Below are 24,464 nucleotides of genomic sequence, written 5' to 3' on the forward strand. Positions count from 1 at the left end.
TCAGTCTACGTAACAGCCATTAGCTGATGCCGAAAAATGTAATAATTTGCCTACTTCACCCATTATTTTCTTTTTGCAAAAAATGTTTTGTGTAGTTCCAGTAGTTAGCTACCCTGCTGCATGGCAAACATTTTTTATTAACTATTAAAAAGTGTCGATTTTTATTCCGTGTTGGACAAAAGTCTATTCGGATAAAAATGTCTGCTAATGGGACCAAATACAATTATATTAGATACACCCTGTAACTTACAGGAACATAATGTTGAGTAAGGAAAAGGCTGGGAGGTTTATCATACAACCAGTGTTGTGTTCATTAGGCCTCACGACAGAAAACGTTTTAGAACTTTTCATCATGTAAAACTTTCTTATAAAATTTCTTATAAAAACAAGTCCAGGTTGACCCTCTGTTTCAGCTAGTTATTTTTCAATTTTGTGTCTAATAAACATGACCTAAATGAAGTGGGGAAATGATTACGTTCACAACGACCATAAATGACCAACGGAGCCTAGCAGAAAAAAACGACAAAAGATTAACAGATTAACCATTTGAATAAAATAAAAAAATAAAAAATCCCAGACTAGGTCTTGGAGTAATTCCATTAATATATAAATAACATTGACACTGGTGTCCAATAAAAACAACCTAGTACTCTGATATCAACTAATCAAATCTAAGTAATCTTCAACAATGACCAAGAATACATTTTTGTTCATCCAAAGGGATCAATCAATTTTTATTTCAAATCAAAAGATAAATCATCAATACAACTACAGTAATTGTTCAAAAAAGGTACAAACCCATAATTAAGAATCTTTATTGGAATACAGTGCTGTATCCACCTCAGTATTCATTCTAGAACAGGATGTATCAACAGGTCTTTCTCAACCACTACAAAGTTGAGTCCCATAGCCTGTTTGTGACAGAGACAGACCGTGGTTACATTTTGCAGCACCAACCATTGTCATGGACTCTCAGAGGGCGCTTACAACCTGAGTCGTGTTCATCAGAGCACGCAACAGAAAACATTTCAATACGTCATGCAATCTGTTCTCTTCCGTTTGGTGCCTAATGAGCATGACCTTGATGAAACGCATGCCGTTTGCTAAAGTGTCATGGACATGTCTTGAATGTGTGGCAGCTCGCAAGGATACAATAACATTTAAATGAAGTCCACCGAAAACATCTATCATATCAAAATTGTTACATGATCAAGGTCAATACAGTACCAACTCTGCTTGAATGCAATGACATAACCGTGCAATGTTGTGGAATAAAGCCCTGATAGTGCTGCTGTTTGTGAAAGTGCAATGGCCCCATAGTCTCATGTAGCAGTAAGATATGGGTCTTGTTCATTAGGGCACGCAATGAAAACAAAGTGTACCAAAAAAAAACAAGTGTTTCCTATTGGACGAGATCAGGTAGTCCCTACCTGTTTAAGTCAGTTTTCTTACGTTTTGTGCCTAATAAACATGACCCCGATTTGATGTAATGTAGTGTGGAATGATTTGTCTGAACCGAAGTGAGTCAAAGGTACCTGTAAAAAAAATATATCTTGCACGCACACACTACCTGAAACATAGATGACAGTTTAGCAACCTCTATTTCCTGTGGCACACAATGGCTGCATGTAGAATGGGGACATGACTTTCGCAACTATCAATTCAAGTGTTTGCACAATCCTGCTGTGTGCGTGCGCGTGCGTTCATGTGCGCATCTATCCTCACTTGGCAGATAGCAAACTTAACCCAGACAGTTTTCACATTATTGAGTGAGCTTTTAAGTTTATTTACAAACACACAGCCGAAAGTTGGTACGTTCATCAGCTTTCACCTGTGCATCGTTAATCTTGACGAGGGAGGGGAACACGAAGGGAAACAGATTCACAAGGTTCCTCCTGCAACCTACACTGGAAAAGGGTACAATTATTTTGGCATCGATGCTTTGGTCACAAAATACCGACACATTATTTGTTTTCATTTTTTTTTTAGTAAGGCCCAGTTGCTACTGTCGCCCTGACCACATGTCCCAGAACAGGAAAAAGGTAGGTTTGTTGTAGTTCTGTCATCACACCTCCGACGTAGTCCCTTAAGAGGCACATATTTTCTTATAAATTATGTAACTGAGTGAGCAAGGCTGGGGCAGAGGGGTGCCGCCCCCCCCCCCCCACATCCCCTTCGCGGGATGTCCAGTCACCCTTTTAGCGAGCATGTTCTACAGCACAGTTGCTGCAGCACTTTCCTCTGGCACAGATTGTTCTTTTTTACGAGCACGCAGAAACTGCCTTCCGCCCAAGACTCTTCATTTGCTTTCCACAGACCAGGAAGAAGAGATGGGGATGACGACACGCAGAACCGTGGGATTGGTCAGGAGAGGGGTCAGGTGACAGATTTTGATCCATCAGAGATGTGATGTTCATTGGAGGGGAAAGATGGCAGTCCAGCGTCAATGATTGGATCCATGTCAGAAAGTAAAAAAAAAAAAAAAGAAGACATTTTGGGAAAAATAGAAAAACATTTCAATCAGTTTCAAACAGGGACAATTTTCAAGTGATTTTTCATCAGAGATGACTTTGCACACAAAAAGTGGGTCGCCAGTCTGTTGTAACCTCAATTTGAAATAATGGACATTTAAACTTTTAGTGCGCTCAAAAACAAAGAGAGTCTTGAGTTGGTTACAAGCTGAAGTGGTTCATTACCAGATAGTCAATAAAACACTTTCTCTTGGTCTCAGTGGGTCATGGACAGACTGGGGATGACACTTTGAATACAAATCAGAACATCTTAAGAAAGTTCTTGACCATCGAGATGCCACACATCCTGTTTTATCAACTACAGTACAAAAACACTCCAGTACAGTCGGTAGAGTCGTTTTACGAACCACCAATAAACCCATAAAAGCGGAAGGCAAAGAAATGGATTGGCCTTAACGCCGTTGCCCACGCGTTCAGACGCAATAATGGTAAAAAAAAATAGGGGCGGGGCTTTCTTTTCAACTATAGGGTCACGACTCACAAACACCATCATGTCTCGCAGGCAAATGGGCCCTGTTAGGCTAGGGCTGAAAAGGTTAGCTGCGTCACCGGGATGCCAAAAAACATTTTAAAAACGTGCACAATTTAGACAAAAAAAAAAAAGAAGTGAGATTGGGATAGATTAGGTAGGAGAGAATACACGAGCAAAAGATGGCGACAAAAAAAAAGGGCCTACTAAAAAAGGAGGAGAGAATATGGAAAAGAGCGATCAGGAGAGAATGTGACAGATGAGGGGGTGAGGGGCAGATAGGAAGAAACCTAGATAAGAGGGGAGAGCTAAGAAAGTCTACGGAAGTCTAAGGAAGCTGCGACCTGCGCAGTGACCAGCCACCGCTAGAAGGAGCTCCTGAAATAAGAGAGTCTATGACATACATTAGAGGGGTTTCTAGTACTCACCATCTTTGCAGATGGTGCTGACCACACACACACCTGCCTCTAGGTTATAGCCGTTCACACAGGTGCTGCAGTTCGTCTCGCCGGGCCCTGTGCAGGAGTAGCAGCTGTGGTCACACCTGGGGGAGGGGGGCTAGAGCTAAAGTTTGGGCAATAGAAGGCACACTTTCCACAAAGCCTGTGAGTAGAGGTAGAGGATTAAAGGAGGAAACAGCCGGTTTAAGGGACCATAGATATAGGACAGATGTTTGGAAGATTAGAGGCCGGTTTGAGTCAGTTAAACATGCCAGGATAAACATGCCAGGTTTGTAGGGAGGTGGTGTCAAAAGAGAGGAGGAAGTGGAAGGTGTGGAATTTGTGCGCGTCAATCTGACTCACTTCCTGCAGGACTTGTTGACGTCGCCATTGTCCAAGGTCTGCTCTGCCATGTAGTATCCCACGCTGCAGGTGGACACACAACGCCACTCCTCCATTAAGTAGCTCTCTGCACACTTGATACACGCCTCCATCCCCGTGCCTGCAGAGAGACGGTGAGCAGTGCAGAGACTTCACTTTGGGGAAAAAGATAGAAATTTACTTTGGGCAACTGAGTAGTAGTAGGCCCCATCTTTACTTTGTGAAAGGAGCGTCACCTGCACAGGTGGCACACACTTGGTGGCACGGCACGCAGGTCCTCCTGTGGCCATTATAGTAGGTCCCAGGGTCACAGGTCATCTGACATCTATTCCCCTGAAGACTGGAGAGAGCAATACACTGAATTACACAATCACACAACGCACCGCTCTAGCAACCAGTCTCTCTTTCTCCTACATTAGTCTGACATGATAAACAAAATCAGACACTATACATAGTCCAGTTGTTTTTAAATCCCTCCTCTGGGACCCCCCCACACGTTTCAAAACATTTTGCTGTAGCCCTGAACTAACTCACCTGATTCGCCTTTTCAAGGGCTTGATGATTAGTTGACAAGTTGAATCAGGTGTGCTAGCTGTGGAATAGTTAAAATACTTGGAACAGCTAGAGAGGATTGTTCAGAAAAGTCTGTTCAAGAACAGCAGGTTCTAAACCTCATTCTGAAAAGTTGCTGTGAGGACATGTTTCTGTGGTGCACTGAGCTGAAAAACAGCTGGACTGGGTTATATTAGTTCCATTTCCCAGAAAGGATTTGGGTTTCTGTCCTCCCTCTTTCCTGTGAATGGTGAAGAGGAGTGACTGTCTGTGGTCTTGCGGCATTCGGAAGGATTACTGCACACGTTACCACCTCTGTCTCAGACAGCACTGAACACTAGCAGAAGCAACCCGAGTCAGGCTGGGTTCAAAGACCACACCGTTCTGAGAGGCTTCAAAGTGTTTTGCCCTCGATCTAACTGGAACGGTAATCAAGATGATCAAAAGCCACCAAAAACTCTACGAGACATGTCAAAATGGATCACTGGACTGTTTGGTGATTCGACTACTACTAGAAACCAGCAGCGGGTGAGGGAGGGGATGTTGGAAAGTGGGTTTGGCTTGGCGTACCTCATCCCTGGTTTGCATTCTGTGCAGATATTAGACGTGATGCACTTCTTGCAGATTTCGTTGCATCTCCTGCACATGTTGGAATCTGTAACACGAGAGAAGACAACGTCTGGTCACATAGGGACCAAAGAGGCATTGGGAGTGTTAGGAGGATTGGTGTGGGGGTCAGAGGTGAGTGAGGGAGTTCAAATCTGGGCCTAAAAGTTTTCAGCTCTGCTGGTTTTCATACTTCCCCTCTTCTCTGGGGCTGGTTCAATCAAATCAATCACCGCCTACCAGGGAGAAAAGAAAACTGGAAGTTCTTCAGACTTCGAGGCCTATATTAGAATTGTGTGTGTGTGTGTGGAGACCTGGACTTGCCGTGGTCCAGATAGAAGCCGTCCACACAGCTGGCCACGCAGGTGTTGGAACCCTCGTTAAGGTGGAAGCCCGGCCTGCAGGTGGAGCACTGGTCGCTACGACTACCAACACATGTCTCACACAAAGACGAACACTTCTTACAGCGCTTCCTGTCGTCGCGGAAAAACCCGGAGGGGCACTCCGACACGCACGTCCTGCGGCGGAGAGAGGGAGGAGAGGAGAGAGAGGGAAGATACGGATTGAGGGAGGGGAGGACAGATAGAGGAGAAATATGCGTCGTTATCATTGCGGTTATCGGCTTACGGGAACAGGCTGGAGAAAATAAACTGAGTGCGAGGCTGGATTTTTGCACTCTGACCACTGTGATAAATCCTCAATCCACACGATTCCAGAATAACAACCCCTCTCCCCCTGGGGGAGCAGACAAAGTTCACGGCCTGAAGTTAAACACATCATATGTTTGTGCGCGTATCGGCTTATATGGCTGGATTTGAGAGTGCGAGTGTGTGCGTTGGGAGTGTGCGTTTCAGTACGGTGAACAGGTGCATTCTTTTAACGCACATCTGCAGAGATGACTCCATAAACCTCCTTTGCAGCCTTCGCTCTCACACTGTTAAAAAAAACACAAAAAAAACAAAAAGGTGAAACCATGTGCTCCAAAATTTCTCTCCCACGTTGGCTTACCCTCCCCCGCCAACCCCACCCACACCAATTTGGCGAGGTCATCAAAGAGAAACATAGGGATATAATTATGAGCATTAAAGAGACCCCACCCCACCCCCTCCGTTCCCAAACCCCCACTCCAGCACTCCGGGGTTGGAAGTAGTGGGGAAACACTGTGTTCTTAGGAGGGCTAATGATGGCGTTTTACAGAACAAAACAGAGCAGCCAAGCCCTCACAGGCTGTCTTACAGGTACCTGCAGGCTTCTTGTTTATTAGTGCACAGTGTTCGGCTGCTCGTAAAGACGACAACAGGTAATTACAGTGGACTTCAATCCCCACCTCCAACGATCACACCACTCAACCTCCCTCCTCCTCACATAGATGTTAGTTTCACAAAACGCTGCGTTTACGGTACGCCGTACTGAACACCACCCTCGTAACGACAGTTCTCACTGTGTGTCAATGATCGGGGTAACCACCCACTTCAAATCAGTGCAAATGCAAAAAAATGTTTTAAAGCTGTTTTTAAAAATGGGGACAAGAGCGGAAGTCCCTCCCCGTTTCAGTCTGTTTTCTTCAGTTGGTGTCTAATGAACATGACCCAGCTGTTGGCCTGCAGGAGGAAGCCAGAACACGGATATGCTAACCTGGTGTTGTTCTTGAACTTGAGGAAGTAATGGAGGCAGTTGATGCACTGGTGAGGTCCGGGACCTTCACAGCCGTTCTCGTTGCACTCACTGTCACAGAGCCCTGGTAAAGAGGATTTGTTAAACAGAGCATTATGGGTACTGTAGTTTCTCATGTTACAAGGGTGGAGACTTTATGAATGAGACAAAAACAGACTAAAAGGGAGGTGACTGGTATTCCATCCAGTGAGTGTGTAAGGTGTTCCTTGTTGTGCTGAAGGCAGGAGAATGTTATGTCTAACGAGCGCATAAAAGTTGGGGGCGTTTATGTTCTGTTGCCATGGCTGTGTGCTGTGGCTTATCAAACAGGCTAATGAGTATCAGCTGCCTCACTGTAACCTCAAATATGCTCACATTGGGCAGCAGGTAGTCTAGAGGTTAGAGTGTGGGGTCAGTAACCAAAAGGTTGTGCATCCCTAACTGCTCCAGAGTCGCCGTTGACGATAGCGGAGCCTGGCTGTGACCCCACTCTCCGGAGGTTTCTCCAATGCTTCCCACAGTTGTGTCAAGCTGGCTGGATGTCCTTTGGGGGGGGGGGGGTGGACCATTCTTGACACACACACACACAACTGTTGAGCGTGAAAACCCAGCAGCATTGCAGTTCTTGACACAAACCGGTGGCACTTACTACCATACCCCCGTTCAAAGGCACTTAAATATTTTGTCTTGCCCATTCACCCTCTGAACGGTACACATACACAATCCATGTGTCAATTGTCTCAAGGCTTAAACATCATTCTCTCACCGGTCGTCTCCTCCCCTTCATCTACACTGACTGAAGTGGATTTAACAAGTGACATCAATAAGGGATCATAGCTCTCACCTGGATTCACCTGGTCAGTCTAAGTCATGGAAAGAGCAGGTTTTGTACTCAGTGTATAAGCACCCACCAAATTATTATTAGTATTTTACGAGAGAGGGAACCCACAGAGGTAAAGAGAACAGCAAGAGAGAGAGAGAAAGAGAACAGAGAAGAGGGAGATAACAGAAAGGGGTAGCAAGTGAAGGAGAGAGAGAGACAGAAAGAACAGATGGGTAGAAAGTAAAGGAGAGAGCAGAGCGAGAGGTAGGGAGAAAACAGAAAAACGTACAGAGATCTGCAAAGGGAAGCGGCTCAAGGTAGTGCGAGAGATGAACAATAAAGAGGTAGCAAACAGAGAGTCAGAGAACACTCAGAGCGGTAGAGAGAACAGAGGTAGAGAGAATCAAATGTTTATTCTGCATAGGTTCATTTGGTGTAAGTGCCTGGCCCTGGATCCTTTTTCCTTCCCACTTAGTCTCTCCTCCGTTTGCTCCCCCCTTATCCTTCTAAGTCTCCCTTATAACAGGATTCTGGTATTCTGTCCTCCATCTCTTTTTCCTTACAGTTCCTCCCTCCGCCATCTTCCCCACTCACCGTTGTACTCCTCAGTGAACTCTTCGTCTGCAGGGGGCTCGGCCGAGCGGGGCTTGTCGCTGCGCATGGAGGAGTACGGGTGCACAGAGGTGCCATAAAGCACCAGAGACCACTCCTTCAGCTTGCCTGGGGGGGGTTGTGTAACCACCAACCAAAATGTAACCACTCTCAAATTCTAAAGACAGAGCTATGGATGCAAGGCCTGACCATCCATGACATCAAAAATGACAGTTTTAACCATATAGTGTTTGTTTACATTTACATTGTTTACAAACATTGGAGGGAAACAAGCTCATATTTGGGGTTCTGATGTGGTATGACAGTTGAACTAAGCTCATGAGGCAATTATGTTATATTCTTCACAAATCAATGGGCACATTTCATTCATTTCTAAGTCTAAAAATGGATGCAGCAACAGCAGATTGACCCTTTTTTAAAGCATGTTTTCCTTTGGTACGGTCACTCCTTTAGACAGGGTGGCTTCTCTAGTCTACTGTACCTGGGACTTTCTGGCTGCGGAGCTGCGAGGGGGAGTCATGGATCTCCAGGATCCAGTCCCCAGACGCCTTCTCCCCCCAGCAGTGAGTGGTCATAAACTCCCAGTTCTTAAAACCCTCCATGGAGTGGTCAAACAACCTAGAGGAAAGCACACAGGGACCACATGGTTCGACCACATTCAGACAACACACTGGAAAGACACAGAAGTAGAAATGTTTCTTCCTTCCTGGTGCTGGGAAGCCACAGGAGCAGGCAGGCTTTTTTTTAAAATTCCGGTCCAGTACGAACACACCTGGTTCAACTAATCAACGGCTTCAACTAATCAGCGGCTTAATGATTGGTCGAATCAGTTGTGTTAGTGCCAGGAGGAAACACTGGTGTGTAGAGTGCGAGAGGGAGCGGAATAGTACTGAAGGGGAGGTTCACCTGTTGGCGAGCAGCTGGGACTTGGTTCCCGAGGGCGACGTGAGGTTGATAGACAGGTCGCCACGGCGTGGGTGCGTGATGGTGATGCGTACAACCACATGCTCCAGGTAGATGACATGGTGGTTGAAGTTGTCGATGCAGCCGGTGGCCTTGTACACGGAGCGCACTAGGTGCTCTGGGCGGATCGTCCTGCAGGCAGAGGGAAGCAACCAATCAGATGTCAGTGTCAGAGCAGTCACCCAATCAGAATCTAAATCTGACAAGATAGGAAGTGGAACTCACAGAGTAAACGAGCCTGGTGCTACCCAGCTGTCATGGAGTATTGATTCATCTCAACACTGGGTTATTGAGCGCACACAATCAATCAATGTTCAAATATTTACTTTCAGGAGGCTCTAGTCTAGTTAATATTACTTCATTTAATTAGTCTGATTTTAATAGAATTCACAGCTGGGTCCGCAGCATATGGGCCATTAAAGAACAGACAGCAGTGGTCAGATGACCAAGCCAGAGGATGGCAGTGGGGGTGGGTGACACCCCGTGTTTGCTGCTAAACACTACACCAGAATCCACGCTAGTGTGTGTGTGTGTGAGTAAATGTGTTGGGGTGTAGATCTGCATGCAAGCGTGCTTGGGGCAGTGGTGTACCGCAGTTTCAAGGGGGCCTGAGCAAGGTAACCTTCTACAATTCTACACATATTGCCATGGGGCTGAGAGATAAATGAACCGTTTAATAGCTAAATCTCTTGCTATTCTACACATTTTGCCATGACGCCAAGAGAAAATGTTGCATTTTAAATCTATTTCCTGTAATTCTACACAGATTGCCATGGGGGCAGAGAGGGAGAGAAAAAACAGTTTTATAGCCAATCTCATGCTTTAAAACTGTAATTGCGGGGGCATGAGGTACGCTAGTGGCTTGGGTGGGGGGAGGAGACAAATCCAGATTACGACTTCCCTGGCGGGCTACAGATTCTACATGTTTTTTTCTCCAATGCTCTAAGGAGGAGAAGGCCCAGACATTACCAAACGCAATGGAGGGGCCAGCCAAGGGGTGTCTCAGTGCAGAGACCTGTGGCTGGAAGATGACGACAGGAGAACAGCTCCAGAGCAAAAACAAACTGCACTGCCAAAAGCACCCTCCGTTCTTCCCGAAAAACCTGAGGGGCCACAGCCGGCGGTCCTCAACTCACATACATACTACACACACACACTCTCAAACACACATAGCCAAAATGGTCTTCCCATAAGATTCCTATGGTCTGGCCAGCATGGGGCTGAGAGATAGGGAGCTCGACTGGGGAACTAGCATGAGGCAGATTGGTTCCATTCAAAGCCAGTAAACTAAACTGTGATTGGCTCTTTAATGTGTTCAACAGGAGCCCAATTAAACATCCAGCTGCAAAGGGAGAAAAAAAAAGCACAACAAAAAAAAAACAAGCAGATTAAATTGTAAGGGAATGTAAGGATGATTGCAGGGTTTATCTAATTCAAAACATTTATAAAAAAATTCATTTTTTTGTTACGACCAGCAAATTAAAGTTCTGAACCGGCTCAAACCAAGAAAAAGTACAGGTTTATATCGTTCCTTTCTGTTCCTTTTTAAAACTTAAAATCGTTTAAAAAAAATAAAAAAATAAAAATATTGCTCGACATTAAGTTCACCAATCAGTGCGGATAGAGCAGTTTGCTGTGGAGCGGGTAAGCGATTTAATCTGTATAGTAAAGTCGTTAAGAGAAAATAGTATTTTGCCATAACAGCAGGGTTTAATCCTAATGAAAGACAAAAACACACACTGTGCTGCCAGACAAAGTGCAAGGCGCAAGATGCAACTGACATTTTGAGGGTGAGGAGAGAGGCTGGAGGAAGCTTGCCTTGAAGCACTGGTCATCTTGTTATGACATGCATTATCTGAATTAGGCCCACAGAATTATACATATGGAGGAGCGGCTTCTATAGAGGAACTTTGAATGTCTTTGAACTTCCGAGTTGGTTTAAAGTTGGACCAGAGCAAAGGTTCGCTGTGTGTGCTGAGCAGACCTAGAATTAAAAACACGTCTTACCTTTTTATAGTTAAAAAATCCAACTATAGTATCCTTAACTAGCATTGAAAAAGTAAATCTACTCTTCTCTAATTAAACATCTCTCCCTAATTTCTGAATTACTCTTGTAACCTATGCTTCAGAGGGGAGGGGCAGGTAGCCCTCGCACACACTCACTGGCTAAGATTTCCAGCGAGCAGGCAGATGCTAGACTACGTTTCTGAGTGAGAGCTTTGCATAGGCTTTTTGTTGCGATTTTTGTGGGACTGGAAAAAAAAAAATTCCGGAATGTAAAAGAAAGTTATTAACCTGTTCCCATCCTTTTAAAATAACGGTTCTGTTCCGGAAGAGTATAGATCACTTTAGTTTTCGGTTCAGGTTCTGTTCCTCAAATAATTGTGTTCTCCAGTTTTATGTTCTTCTCGCTGAACCGATTCCAAGCCCTTCGATGATTGTGTGTGTGTTGTGTGTGCATTTTAGGGAGGTGACAAATGTAAAAAAAAATCTAAACTTTTAAACAATAATTTTCTCTCTAAAAAAAAAAAGCATAAAATTACATGATTCACAATTCAGATATGGTCCCACATATGACCACTAGGGGTCGTTTTTAGAGGGCCTCTCCTCCATGTTCTCAGTTCTCAATATATGTGACTACATGTCCCACTCCTCATCAATGTGATGGTTCGTTGCAGTGATGTATGCCAGCATGTTCATAGATGTTAAACAACCGTTGTTAACGCCACATACAGTGTTGGAGAGCTCTTGCTTTGTACTTGCAGAGCAATCAATCATTGATTGTACAATTTCTCCATCAGGGCCATCACGTTTTTTTGACATGGCATCTTGTAGTCTGGTTCTAGATATGCCATTAGGTAATTGAGGCATACATCCTCTACGATTGACAATGGCTGCATATCAACAGCAATCAGTAATCAGCGCTGTGATTCTCACCCCATCCCTCATTACACTGCTGCCAGCAACGGGTTGGGTCTCAAGGTGCCTCCCTTTCAGCGTTGCACTTGTTCTGTCACTGTAGCTCACTTCCACCTCTCAAAGTTTGCATTTCACCACCTTCTCATTTAACTTAAAGTATTGCCATACAGGACGTTGCTGCTGTCGCTTCCCTGTCTCACTCTGCCATTTTTCCAACTGTTAACGACATTAATAATTTGAAAGATGCATATTGCCTCCTTCTACCGCATTGTTGCATTAGTTAATTTTTTATTTTTTTTGTCTTGATGATGATGATGATGGATGATCGGGAGCGGTTGGTAGTTTTGTGGTAACTGCACTGTGATTTTAATTGTAAAAAAAAAAATAATGTTTTCGGCTAGGGATTCTTTCTAAACGTTAACAATCCCAAATTAATTTAAACGTCACAGCCCTAGTGTGTGTTCATGCATGCGTTTTAATACTTGGCTGGCTCCGCTCAGTGTGCAGGAGGAGCTTTCAGAAATCCCATACATGTGGGTGCATGAAGAGCTTTTGGACAGAAACACACACATGAACACAACCCTTGATTGCTGTTAAATATAATGTATTTCTCAATAGCTCTGAACAGATTACATTTGATTGGTTGGTTGATTGGGTAAGGACAGGTACACTAGGGAGGTGTTGGCTGTGTCGTACCTGATCTGGCGGTCGGCACTCTCCACACAGATGTGCTGGGCGGGGACCTGCTTCCATCGCTCCGCCTCCTTCACCATAGCCTCTGCGTCCATCAGGCCAAAGCCATACAGGTGGCTGACTGCAAGACACGCCTACCGTCAGTCAATCCACACAGCCAATCATAATTGTTCAAAACCACACATCGCTTCAATACATTTCACAGAACCATATACATTTCTAGTGTCTGTAAGAAGGATCCGCCCCGAAAAGCACAAATGTGTTGCCTTAGTCTGAATAGTTAAAAAAAAAAAAAAAATCCCTGATCTAAACATCCTATCCCACCAAAAACTAAATCGAGACAGTTTACAAAAATGTATAACAACCTGAAATGTTTTCATGAGATAAGTATCCACCGCTTTTTTTATGACAGAGCTTGAGTCATTTGTCCCAGAGGAATGGATATATACTTCCGGCAAAAAATGTGTTAAGTAATAATTGTGCAAGGGCGTGGATACTTTCTCCACCAATTTTTATTCATGCCTTAGAACAGTGGTCACTAACCTTGTCTGAGTCAAGATCACTTTGAGTCAAAATGCAAGCCAAGATCTACCGCTCAGAAATAAATACACACACAAATATATATTTTTTTACATGACTTAAAAAAACGTAGGCCTACGCAACATTAATGAACCTATTAAAAACAGTTCTGTAGCAATGAGGTTTCGGATTGGCCAGCGGAAGTCCTATAGGTGCACTTGATTTGCTCTCTGGCCCTGCCGGGTAGGCAGAGTTCTACCTTCAGACACATGAAATGCTTAAAAATGGGAACACTTTGCCTTCCTGGTTCCAGGGCTGCTGAATCAACTGCACCTACCACCAACAGCACAAATCAAATAAAAACATAGGAACGCAAGGCTATATCATTGTTTTTTTTTTACAGAAATATTTGGTGATCGACTAGGAATGCCTTAACGATCGACCGGTTGGTGACCACCGCCTTAGAACAACCAATCAAAACAGATTTCCAACCAAAGCAGTATCACAGCAAAACATCAGTCAGTTAACCCAATCCACACAGCCAATCAAATAGTATTTCCCCATCCCTCCCTCTCTTTAAACCTCCGCTCTCCATTTCCTCTGGTTGAACTCCCCACCTCCTCCCTTTTCTCTCTCACTCATTTTCCCAATCCTCTTTGAAACAGCCGCTTGGAGAAACTCCAGGACTGCAGTCTCAATCTCACACACTCACACTCCACAAACACACACACACTTATGAAACGAAGTACTCCGCATGGAATCCCTGACAGGTAGTTGGCAGGCGGTGGGATGGTTTATGGTGAGTGACTGGGCTCAGAGTAAAGTGAAGGGTACGAAAGAGAGAGCGGAAAATGGGGTGAGTAGCTGAGGAAGGAGAGGAGGCGAGCAGTGTTAAGCACCGTTGTATCCAGCAGCGTTGGTCTTCCAGTCAGGGGCGTTGAGGTGGCCAGCTCGAGACGTCTTGACAATGATGTGCTGAACATCCCTCCACGACAACAGAGGACTGGAGGAGAAATCACAAAACACCACAGAAACATACAGGTAACCAACAATATGCACAGACTTAACATTGTGTGTGGGTGTGCATGTAACGTACATATGGTGCATGGGTGTTTGCGTGTAACAGAACGAGAGCGGGAGAGTTAGGTATAGCAGATACAGTATGCCCATCCATCCACCTCCCTCCCAGCTCCAATCTCACGTGATAACCATTACAAGATGGCATCCATGTGTCCTTTGATGTAAAAATGGTGCTTTAAAAAAAATATATATAAGTAGGTCACCAAGTTTCTTGGGAATCCCTTCATATGCTGTCCAGATGCTCCATTATTTTCTCCCGCTCTCATCTCTCCCTCATCCGCTGAGCACAGCATTTCGGAACATTCCGAGGCTGAAGGTTTTCCTAGACAAGAAACTACTCAGCAAGGATATAGAGTGGGGTCTGAAATTATTGACACCCTTGATAAAGATGAGCAAAAATGACTGTATAGAATAAATAATTCAAATACTACGGTATATTATAAAAGTTTAACATGTTTGGGACATTATATTATACCAATACAATTGCTCAGAGAAAGATATTTTGTTTAACAAGTAATACAAAAAAATAATCTCAAAAAAGGTAGGGGTCAAAATTATTGACACCCCCTTCCGATACCTCACCTTGTGAAGATAGACACTGGGCCTTTAACTAAAATATTGGATGAGTTGGAGAACACATTGGGATCTTAGACCATTCCTCCATACAGAATCCTTCCAGATTGTTGATATCCTTCGTCCATGCTTATGGACGGCCCTCACAACCGGCCGTAATTGGGAGTCCCACAGGGCGGAGCACAATTGGCCCAGCGTCGTCCGGGTTTGGCCGGTGTAGGTCGTCATTGTAAATTAGAATTTGTTCTCAACTGACTTGCCTAGTTAAATAAAGGTTACATTTTAAAAACCACAAGGTTTCAAGTCTGGAGACTGAGATGGCCACTGCAAAATGTTGATTTTGTGGCCAATTAACCATTTCTTTGTGGATTTTGATGTGTGTCTAGGGTTACTGCAGCCCTCATCCTCCACATACAACACCCGTTGTTCCAGTCACATTCTGTTAAAGGTCCCGAAAGCACACACATCCCTGGGTCGCTCCTCTTTTCAGTTCGCTGCAGCTAACGACTGAAACAAGCTGCAACAAACACTCAAACTGGACAGTTTATCTCAATCTCTTGATTCAAAGACTCAATCATGGACACTTTTACTGACAGTTGTGGCTGTTGTGTGTGATGTATTGTTGTCTCTACCTTCTTGCCCTTTGTGCTGTTGTCTGTGCCCAGTTATGTTTGCACTGCTACCATGTGTTTTGTGCAGCTACCATGTTGTGTTGCTACCATGCTGTGTTGTAATGTGTTGCTGCCTTGCTATGTTGTTGTGTTTTGTCATATATATAATTTTTTTTATCCCAGTCCCTGTCCACGCAGGAGGCCTCTTGGTAGGCATTGTAAATAAGAATTTGTTCTTAATTGACTTGCCTAGTTAAATAATAATAAAGTTGCTGGAAGATCCAGTTTCAAGTTTCAGCCTCCTGGCAGAGGCAACCAGGTTTTTGGATAAAATGTCCTTGTACATGAAAGTTCATGAGGCCGTTGACCTTAACTGCTCCAGGACCAGTGGAAACAACATCTTAAAACCTTATTTTCTGTATAGGAATTGTCAAACCCACCACTGGTGTGAGAGGCCAAAGAGCTCTATTTTTCATGTCATCTGACCAAAAACACCAGTTCCAATCCAAGTGTCAATGCTGTGTCGCTAACTCCAGGCATTTACATTTGTTGGGTGACATGAATTTTTTTCCCCACCTTTATTTGACTAGGCAAGTCAGTTAAGAACAAATTCTTATTTTCAATGACGGACACGGTGTGTTCAGGGGCAGAACGACAAATTTGTACCGTGTCAGCTCAGGGATTTGAACTTGCAACCTTCCGGTTACTAGTCTAACGCTCTAACCACTAGGCTACGCTGACGCCCCTGCCAATAAGGTGTCAATTTCAGACCCCACTGTATATACGCTCCCCTCCATATTTTCCGTATTTTGACAGTAAAGCTAACATTTTAAATGTGGCTTTATATTCCAGCATTTTGGACTTGAGATCAATGTTTCATATGTGGCAACAACAGTACAGAATGTATTGAGGATATTTTCATACATATCCGTTTTACCGTTTAGAAATGAAAGCAATTTATGCATCTAGTCCCCCCCCCCCCCCCTACTGAGTAGATAAATGTTTCTGAAAACATCTAAATGATAAAAATCATGAATGAATCATGAATAATGGTGAGATGTCATTCAGACGCTACAACAAAACATCATTACCAATAATAGGAGAGGTTAGCATTTTTTTTTGGGGGGGGGTAATGATCTTTGCGCCTCTAACCTTCTAACTCATCATTACTCACAATTAATTCCTAATTATACATAATCATGGTAGCATCCACATGAAAGTAGCAGTGTTCAGAAATATATACTCTTATTTACAATAAAAGTGACTCCAACATGGCGCCAGACATTTTTCACCATTCAGTTTCCTATTGGGCAAAAATATCATCCAAAACACAAACCGCAAATGCATCCAACGAGTTTGTATCGTCACAAGCTTTTTGTGCAAGGAATATGGGACCAAATACTACACTACTTAATACACTAGGTGAATTTGTCCAAATACTGACTTCTTCAAAATGGCCAGACGAGACAAAGTGCTTTCATTTCTAAAACGGCAAAAACAGATATGTATGAAAATACCCTCAAATAAAAAAAAGTGACATTGTGTACTGCCTCCTAAGGAATTTATCATGGAATAGAACCTTCACGGCTAACCGCTGCCATCAACCTCTTGAACACTAGTGTTTCACTTCCCAGGAGTCATCCCTTCTCCTGCTCGCTGTCCAACACTCACTCGATTCACTACGTTTTCCAAAAAACTAATTGAGAAGCTGTCAGCATGGGCGTCAGTCACGGCATATCAATTCCACAAGGACAAGAGACTAGAAACAGACTCACAGGTTTAAGGTGGTATGTCTTCTGAAGGGAAAAGCAAAAAGGTGTCCCAACTCCAATTACCATCCGTGAAAACTCTGATTGACCAAACCAACCAATGTTCACCACTCCATCCATAATTCACATTCTATAAATGTTTCATTGTCATTAATGTTGTGCAATAACTAGGCCATCTAAAATCATTTGAACGCTGCCGGATAACTAACGCACACACACACAAACTGTTCCCACAGCTCGTTTGGTCCCCACAGATCCGACATCAAACCCTGCTGATGTCGGAGAGTCTCCTCTCATGTTCTGACTGAAGTGTAATTATGGTATAAACATACGGGTGAAATATGAGGCGGAGGGGGGGGGGGGGGGGGGGGAAGATAAGCTGGCTTTCAAATGACAGAGCAGACCTGCTCTCAGCCCCTCTCGAAAATATGTTTATCAAAGTCGGCCAGCTCGCTTTCCTATACCAGATAACCGCTGATACCATCAGCCGCGCTCAAAGAGTTGTGGCCAATCTGATCCGCTTGACGAGTGTGTGTGTGTGCGGGTGAGTGAGTGAGTGAGTGGGAGAGCGAGAGGGTGGAGGGGGTGCAGCAGAGAAAGAAAGAGCGGGAAAACAACGGGAGAGAATTGTGATAAGCAATGTGAGCAGTGGGATTGATTGACTGACTGGCTGGGTGAACTGAACTAACTGCAGTGCACAGGCAGAGTCGTGTGAACCCCTGAGTTAAGGTTAATGAGCTTACTTAGCCTCCAGGGCCAGTGCGATGATCCCAGCTGCCATAGGAGCAGACGCAGAGGTCCCTGTGTGGCTGTCTGTGCAGCGCTGCCGCAGATCTGTGGTGATCTACAGCGGGAGGGAGAAGAGGGGATGGAAAGAGAGGGGAGGCAGGGTTAAGTCCTGTGGATCAGGGGGAGATTGAGGCACACCTGAGACTGCACACATTCCAGCTTTGATACGCTGCCATGCTAGAGATGACACACACTCACACACACACATAACCCTGCTGTTCCCGAAGGTACCCAGGAAATAATTTCCCAGCCAGAGGACCACAGGGAGTGGAAAGCAGGGAAATATTTTTTTTGCAGGTGCCTCCTGAATGGCGCAGCAATCTAAGTGTGTTGCGGCGTCACTACAGCCTGGGGTGTCATTACCGGCCGTGACCGGGAGTCTCATTGGGTTATCACAGAATTGGCCCAGCGTCGTACAGGTTATGGGAGGGTTTGGCTGGAGGGGGGGGCTTTACTTGGCTCGTCGAGTTCTAGCGACTCCTTGTGGCAGGCCAGGCGCCTGCAAGCTGACTTCGGTTGTCAGTTGAACAGTGTTTCTTCCAACACATTGGTGCAGCTGGCTTCTGGGTCATTTTTTATATCACCTTTATTTAACCAGGTAGGCCAGTTGAGAACAAGTTCTCATTTGCAACTGCGACCTGGCCAAGATAAAGCATAGCAATTCGACACATACAACAATAGTTACACATGGAATAAACAAAACATAGTAAAATATACAGTAGAACAAAAGAAAACAAAGTGCAAATGAGGTAAGATAAGGGAGTTAGGGCAATAAATAGGCCATGGTGGCGCAGTAATTACAATATAGCATTTAAACACTGGAATGGTAGATGTGCAGAAGATGAATGTGCAAGTAGAGATACTGGGGTGCAAAAGAGCAAGATAAATAAATAAATAAATAAATAAATAAATAAATAAATAAATAAATACAGTATTACAGCTAGTGAGGGAGATATGAGTCTCCAGCTTCAGAGAATTTTGCCGTTTGTTCCAGTCATTGGCAGCAGAGAACTGGAAGGAAAGACGACCAAAGGAGGAATTAGCTTGACCAGTGAGATATACCTGCTGGAGCGCGTGCTACGAGTGTGTGCTGCTATGGCCGCTATGGTGACCAGTGAGCTGAGATAAGGCGGGGCTTTACCTAGCAGAGACTTGTAGATAACCTGTAGCCAGTGGGTTTGGCAACGAGTATGAAGCGAGGGCCAACCAACGAGAGCGTACAGGCCGCAATGGTGGGTAGTGTATGGGGCTTTGGTGAAAAAAACAGATGGCACTGTGATAGACTGCATCCAGTTTGTTGAGTAGAGTGTTGGAGGCTATTTTATAATGACATCACCGAAGTCGAGGATCGGTAGGCTGGTCAGTTTTACGAGGGTATGTTTGGCAGCATGAGTGAAGGGTGCTTTGTTACGATATAGGAAACCGATTCTAGATTAAATTTTGGATTGGAGATGCTTAAAATTAGTCTGGAAGGAGAGTTTACAGTCTAACCAGACACCTAGGTATTTGTAGTTGTCCACGTATTCTAAGTCAGAGCCATCCAGAGTAGTGATGCTGGACGGGCGAGCAGGTGCGGGCAGTGATCGGTTGAATAGCATGCATTTAGTTTTACTTGCATTTAAGAGCAGTTGGAGGACATGGAAGGAGAGTTGTGAGGCATTGAAGCTCGTCTGGAGGTTAGTTGACACAGTGTCCAAAGAGGGGCCAGAAGTATACAGAATGGTGTCGTCTGCGTAGAGGTGTATCAGAGAATCACCAGCAGCAAGAGCAACATCATTGATGTATACAGAGAAGAGAGTTGGCCTGAGGATTGAACCCTGTGGCACACCCATAGACTGCCAGAGGTCTGGACAATAGGCCCTCCGATTTGACATACTGAACTATGTCTGAGAAGTAGTTGGAAAACCAGGCGAGGCAATCGTTTGAGAAACCAAGGCTGTCGAGTCAGCCAATAAGAATGTGGTGATTGACAGAGTCGAAAGCCTTGGCCAGGTCGATGAATACGGCTGCACAAGGGGGGCTTTACTTGGTCTATTATCGATGGCGGTTATGATGTCGTTTAGAACCTTGAGCGTGGCTGAGGTGCACCCATGACTAGCTCTGAAACCAGATTGCATAGCGGAGAAGGTACAGTGGGATTCAAAATGGTCGGTAATCTGTTTGTTAACTCTGCTTTCGAAGACCTTAGAAAGACAGGGTAGAATAGATATAGGTCTGTAGCAGTTTGGGTCTAGAGTGTCGCCCCCTTTGAAGAGGGGGATGACCGCGGCAGCTTTCCAATCTTTGAGAATCTCAGACGATACGAAAGAGGTTGAACAGGCTATTAATAGGGGTTGCAACAATTTCGGCAGATCATTTTAGAAGGAGGGTCCAGATTGTCTAGCCCGGCTGATTTCTAGGGGTCCAGATTTTGCAGCTCTTTCAGAACAACAGCTATCTGGATTTGGATGAAGCAGAAATGGTGGGGACTTTTGCGGATTGCTGTGGAGGGTGCCGGGCAGTTGACCGGGGTAGGGGTAGCCAGGTGGAAAGCATGGCCAGCCGTAGAGAAATGCTTATTGAAATTCTCAATTATAGTGGATTTATCGGTGGTGACAGTGTTTCCTAGCCACAGAGCAGTGGGCAGCTGGGAGGAGGTGCTCTTATTCTCCATGGACCTTACAGTGTCCCTGAACTTTTTTGAGTTAGTACTACAGGATGCAAATTTCTGTTTCAAAAAGCTAGCCTTAGCTTTCCTAACTGCCTGTGTATATTTGTTCCTAACTTCCCTGAAAAGTTGCATGTCACGGGGGCTGTTCGATGCTAATACAGAACGCCACAGGATGTTTTTGTGCTGGTCAAGGGCAGATAGGTCTGGAGTGAACCAAGGACTATATCTATTCCTAGTTCTAAATGTTTTGAATGGTGCATGCTTATTTAAAATGGTGAGGAAAGCACTTTTAAAGAATAGCCAAGCATCATCTACTGACGGGATGAGGTCAATGTCATTCCAGGATATCCCGGGCCAGGTCGATTAGAAAGGCCTGCTCTTAAAAATGTTTTAGGGAGCGTTTGACAGTGGTGGTCGTAGACCCATCACGGATGCAGGCAATGAGGCAGTGATCGCTGAGATCTTGATTGAAAACAACAGAGGTTTATTTGGAGGGCGAGTTAGTTAGGATGACATCTATGAGGATGCCTGTGTTTACAGATTTGGAGTAGTACCTGGTAGGTTCATTGATAATTTGTGTGAGATTGAGGGCATCAAGCTTGGATTGTAGGATGACCGGGGTGTTAAGCATGTCCCAGTTTAGGTCACTTAGTAGCACGAGCTCAGAGGATAGATGGGGGGGCAATCAATTCACATATGGTATCGAGAGCACAGCTGGGGGCAGAAGAAGGTCTATAGCAAGCGGCAAGTTAATTTTTAGAAGTAGAAGCTCGAATTCTTTGGGTACAGAATTGTATTGTAATACACATCTCTGCAGGCTCTCTTTGCAGTAGATTGCAACACCACCCTCTTTGGCAGTTCTATCTTGGCAGTAAATGTTATAGTTAGAAATGGCGATTTCAGGGTTTATGGTGGTTTTCCTAAGCCAGGATTCAGACATCCGGGTTGGCAGAGTGTGCTAAAGCAGTGAGTAAAACAAACTTAGGGAGTAGGCTTCTAATGTTAACATGCATGAAACCAAGGCTTTTACGGTTACGGAAGTCAACAAATGAGAGCACCTGAGGGTGGGAGTGGAGCTAGGCACTGCAGGACTTGGATTAACCTCTACATCACCAGAGGAACAGAGGAGAAGTAGGATAAGGGTACGGCTAAATGCTATACGAACTGGCCATCTAGCACATTCGGAACAGAGAGTAAAAGGAGCAGGTTTCTGGGCACGATAGCATAGATTCGAGGCATAGTGTACAGACAAAGGTAAGCGGGCGGGTGTTAAGACGTGCGTTTTGGCAAAACGGTGTATGACACGACTCTACTTTCGCCTCTTCCGAGCCCGTTCGGGAGTCGCATCGATGAGACATCGTAATCCCGAAATTGGGGAGACAAAAAGGAGGTAATTATTATAATATAACAGTAATCAAATAAAACAAATAAAAATTGCAGGTGCAAAAAAACAAAAAAAACATCTGTTCCCATTGCATGGACTTAGTATATCAAGGGCGGGAGAGAGCTTAGCGTTTTGCACCAAATCCAGTCAGTCACAATAAAAGCCATCAAAGGGATCCCTTGCTGACCAACCGTCCGGTCACTTCAGAGCTGGAAGACCATCTATAGACGCCAACATATCCTGGTTGTTGGACTGAAGACATCAAAGGGCTTAGAATGGGGAAACCAGCTTGTATCTGGGTCACAGTGATGGAGGGAGGCCTGATTGAGAAAGCTGGGTCCTGCTGGTAGAGGATCTGGGACTGTATTCATTAAGCGTCTCAGAGTAGGAGTGCTGATTTAGGATAGATTTGCCTTTTAGATCATAATAAATAAGATGTATATGCACAGGGGGGGACCTGATCCTAGATCAGCACTCCTACCCTGATATGCTTTACAAATACGGGCCCTGGAGTAGGACGTTGTGTGCATGACCGTGTGTGTTGAGGTGCTGGTCATTATTCTGCGTGAGTCTGGAGGGCAGCGCTGGCCTGGCTGGTTCTTAGGGACTGCTCTCTCTCCCTCTTTCTCTGCTTGGTCTCTAGAACCTCTATTGGGAATGTGGCAAAACACTGCCAGACAAGCTGGGACAACAGTCACTGTCTGACTGTCTGCCCCAATGCCATCGGTGGAGAGTAGGAGGGGGTTAGCCCAGGACACACAGCTTGACCCCGACACACTGACCTCATTCACCCAGCCTTGGGTTCAAAAGCCATGTGCTTTAAAAACAACCATCTAGTCAGCCTAAATGACAAAGCAGCATTAGCACATTAGTGCTCTCTCTCGCTCTCACACACGTTACGTTAGTCCATCATATCCCATGACAACTTCCACTTCTGAGTTCACAGTGAAGTTTTTGGGTGCCGGGCGAGTCCAATCCGAGATCCACAAACTTTATCGCAGGCAGGGCATGCGCAGTCCGTGTTGGCGAGGGCAGGTAATGGTTGTGTCTCCTGAGCTGTTTTGACTGTTTCTTTGTGCTCCTCTCCTCCTCTGAACACCGCTCTGGCAGAGCTGCCGCCAGGTGGAACGGTGGGCAGCGGCATCCTCCAGGTCTGTGGGGTTGATGGTGCACTTCTTCAGCTGGTCCTTGTAGCGCTACATCTTCCCCCCTACAGACCGCCGGCCGTACAGGATCTTCCGCAAACAAGCGCTCCACAAGACATTCTAATGACATGCCCAAGCCAGCAGTCGGTGTTTGAGTGACCGTGGCCTCCATACTTTTGCAGTTGGTCAAAGCCAGGTGATTCCCAGGATGCGCTGCAGGCATCTTATGTGGAATCGCTCGAGCCGCTTGTTGTGGCGACTAAGTGACTCAGACTTCACAGCTGTAAAGAAGAGTGGGGATGCAGACGGCTTGATAGACGGCCACTTGTGTGGAGGTGGAGATCCCCGTTTTGGAAGACCCTGCGTCTGATTTTCCCGAAGGCAGCTGATGCTTGATCCTGTTTAGAATAGAGGTCGACGCTGCTGCCCAGGTATTTGAATGACGGGACTATCTCCAGTGATTTGTGTTCACTGGTGAAGACAGGCATGGTGGGTGGAGAGCTAGCTCTGTCTTGGTGGTGTGGATACAATCCCATCCTGCTATAGACCCTCACAGCCGATACAAGGACGGACTGAAGGTCTTCCAGAGTGTGGGCCACAAGAGCGCTCTCACACACACACACACACCTCAACTATCAGACAGTCGTAGTTTGCTCATCCCTCTGCTGCTGTATGTTGTGGTAAGAATGGAGGGTCAGTCTCACACACACACACACACACTTACTATCTTGCGGTCGTAGTTCTCTCCGCTACTGTAGGTGGTGGTTAGGGTGGAGGAGCACTCCTCCAGGTACCAGGGCTTGCGTCCGCTCTCGGCGGTGCTGGAGATGGAGATAGTGTAGATGCTGTTGGTGTAGCCGTCACAGGAGCAGTGGTCCCGGCTCCGCCCGCCGTTCCCTGACGCCCACACAAAGATGGAGCCACGCCCCTTCCTTCCCTGGCAGGAAATCAAACCATTGTCAATTAGATCAGAGGCGGGATTTCCTGCCCGTGGGAACAACGGTTCTTCCGCCCATTGATGCTGTAATGGTAATAGCAGGTGCACACAGCAGTGGCAGGGGAATGAGCACATTAATTACATTAGCCCAAATTACTTACTGGAGCAGCACTATCACACAGCTTCAGTAAACAGAGATATTTACATAGAAATACAATTACTTGAGCGGGCATCCCCAATCAAATAAAGTCAATGATGCCAAAATGCCAAAATTCTATTTATATGGGGTTTTTATTGGTGTATGATTGGCAGAGAAACTGGAGGGAGCCTACTGCTCTGTGAGCTCTGACTGTCACTCAAACACA

The 24,464-nt window shown here is 45.2% G+C and overlaps 1 protein-coding gene across 2 annotated transcripts in view; it reads right to left on the minus strand.

Annotated features, from left to right (window-relative positions):
* Positions 1-703: 703 nt before the first annotated feature.
* Positions 704-24,464, minus strand: part of LOC110535788 (proprotein convertase subtilisin/kexin type 5) — a 42,045-nt gene continuing 18,284 nt past the window's right edge. The window contains exons 8-21 of one of the 2 annotated variants that reach the window (XM_036935602.1): positions 23,887-24,099; positions 17,938-18,038; positions 14,061-14,164; positions 12,646-12,763; positions 8,974-9,162; positions 8,549-8,685; positions 8,050-8,175; positions 6,615-6,717; positions 5,304-5,497; positions 4,944-5,028; positions 4,058-4,161; positions 3,804-3,942; positions 3,429-3,544; positions 704-2,297 (exon numbers count right to left, since the gene is read on the minus strand). In XM_036935602.1, coding sequence (XP_036791497.1) covers positions 2,191-2,297; positions 3,429-3,544; positions 3,804-3,942; positions 4,058-4,161; positions 4,944-5,028; positions 5,304-5,497; positions 6,615-6,717; positions 8,050-8,175; positions 8,549-8,685; positions 8,974-9,162; positions 12,646-12,763; positions 14,061-14,164; positions 17,938-18,038; positions 23,887-24,099 — 1,836 coding nt within the window. In that variant the 3' untranslated portion in view covers positions 704-2,190. Of the gene's footprint in view, positions 2,307-3,428; positions 3,545-3,803; positions 3,943-4,057; positions 4,162-4,943; positions 5,029-5,303; positions 5,498-6,614; positions 6,718-8,049; positions 8,176-8,548; positions 8,686-8,973; positions 9,163-12,645; positions 12,764-14,060; positions 14,165-17,937; positions 18,039-23,886; positions 24,100-24,464 lie in introns of both variants that reach the window. The other variant, XM_036935601.1, reaches the window with a different exon arrangement.

Source organism: Oncorhynchus mykiss, chromosome 11 (assembly GCF_013265735.2).
Source record: "Oncorhynchus mykiss isolate Arlee chromosome 11, USDA_OmykA_1.1, whole genome shotgun sequence".
Classification (NCBI taxonomy): Eukaryota; Metazoa; Chordata; class Actinopteri; order Salmoniformes; family Salmonidae; genus Oncorhynchus; species Oncorhynchus mykiss.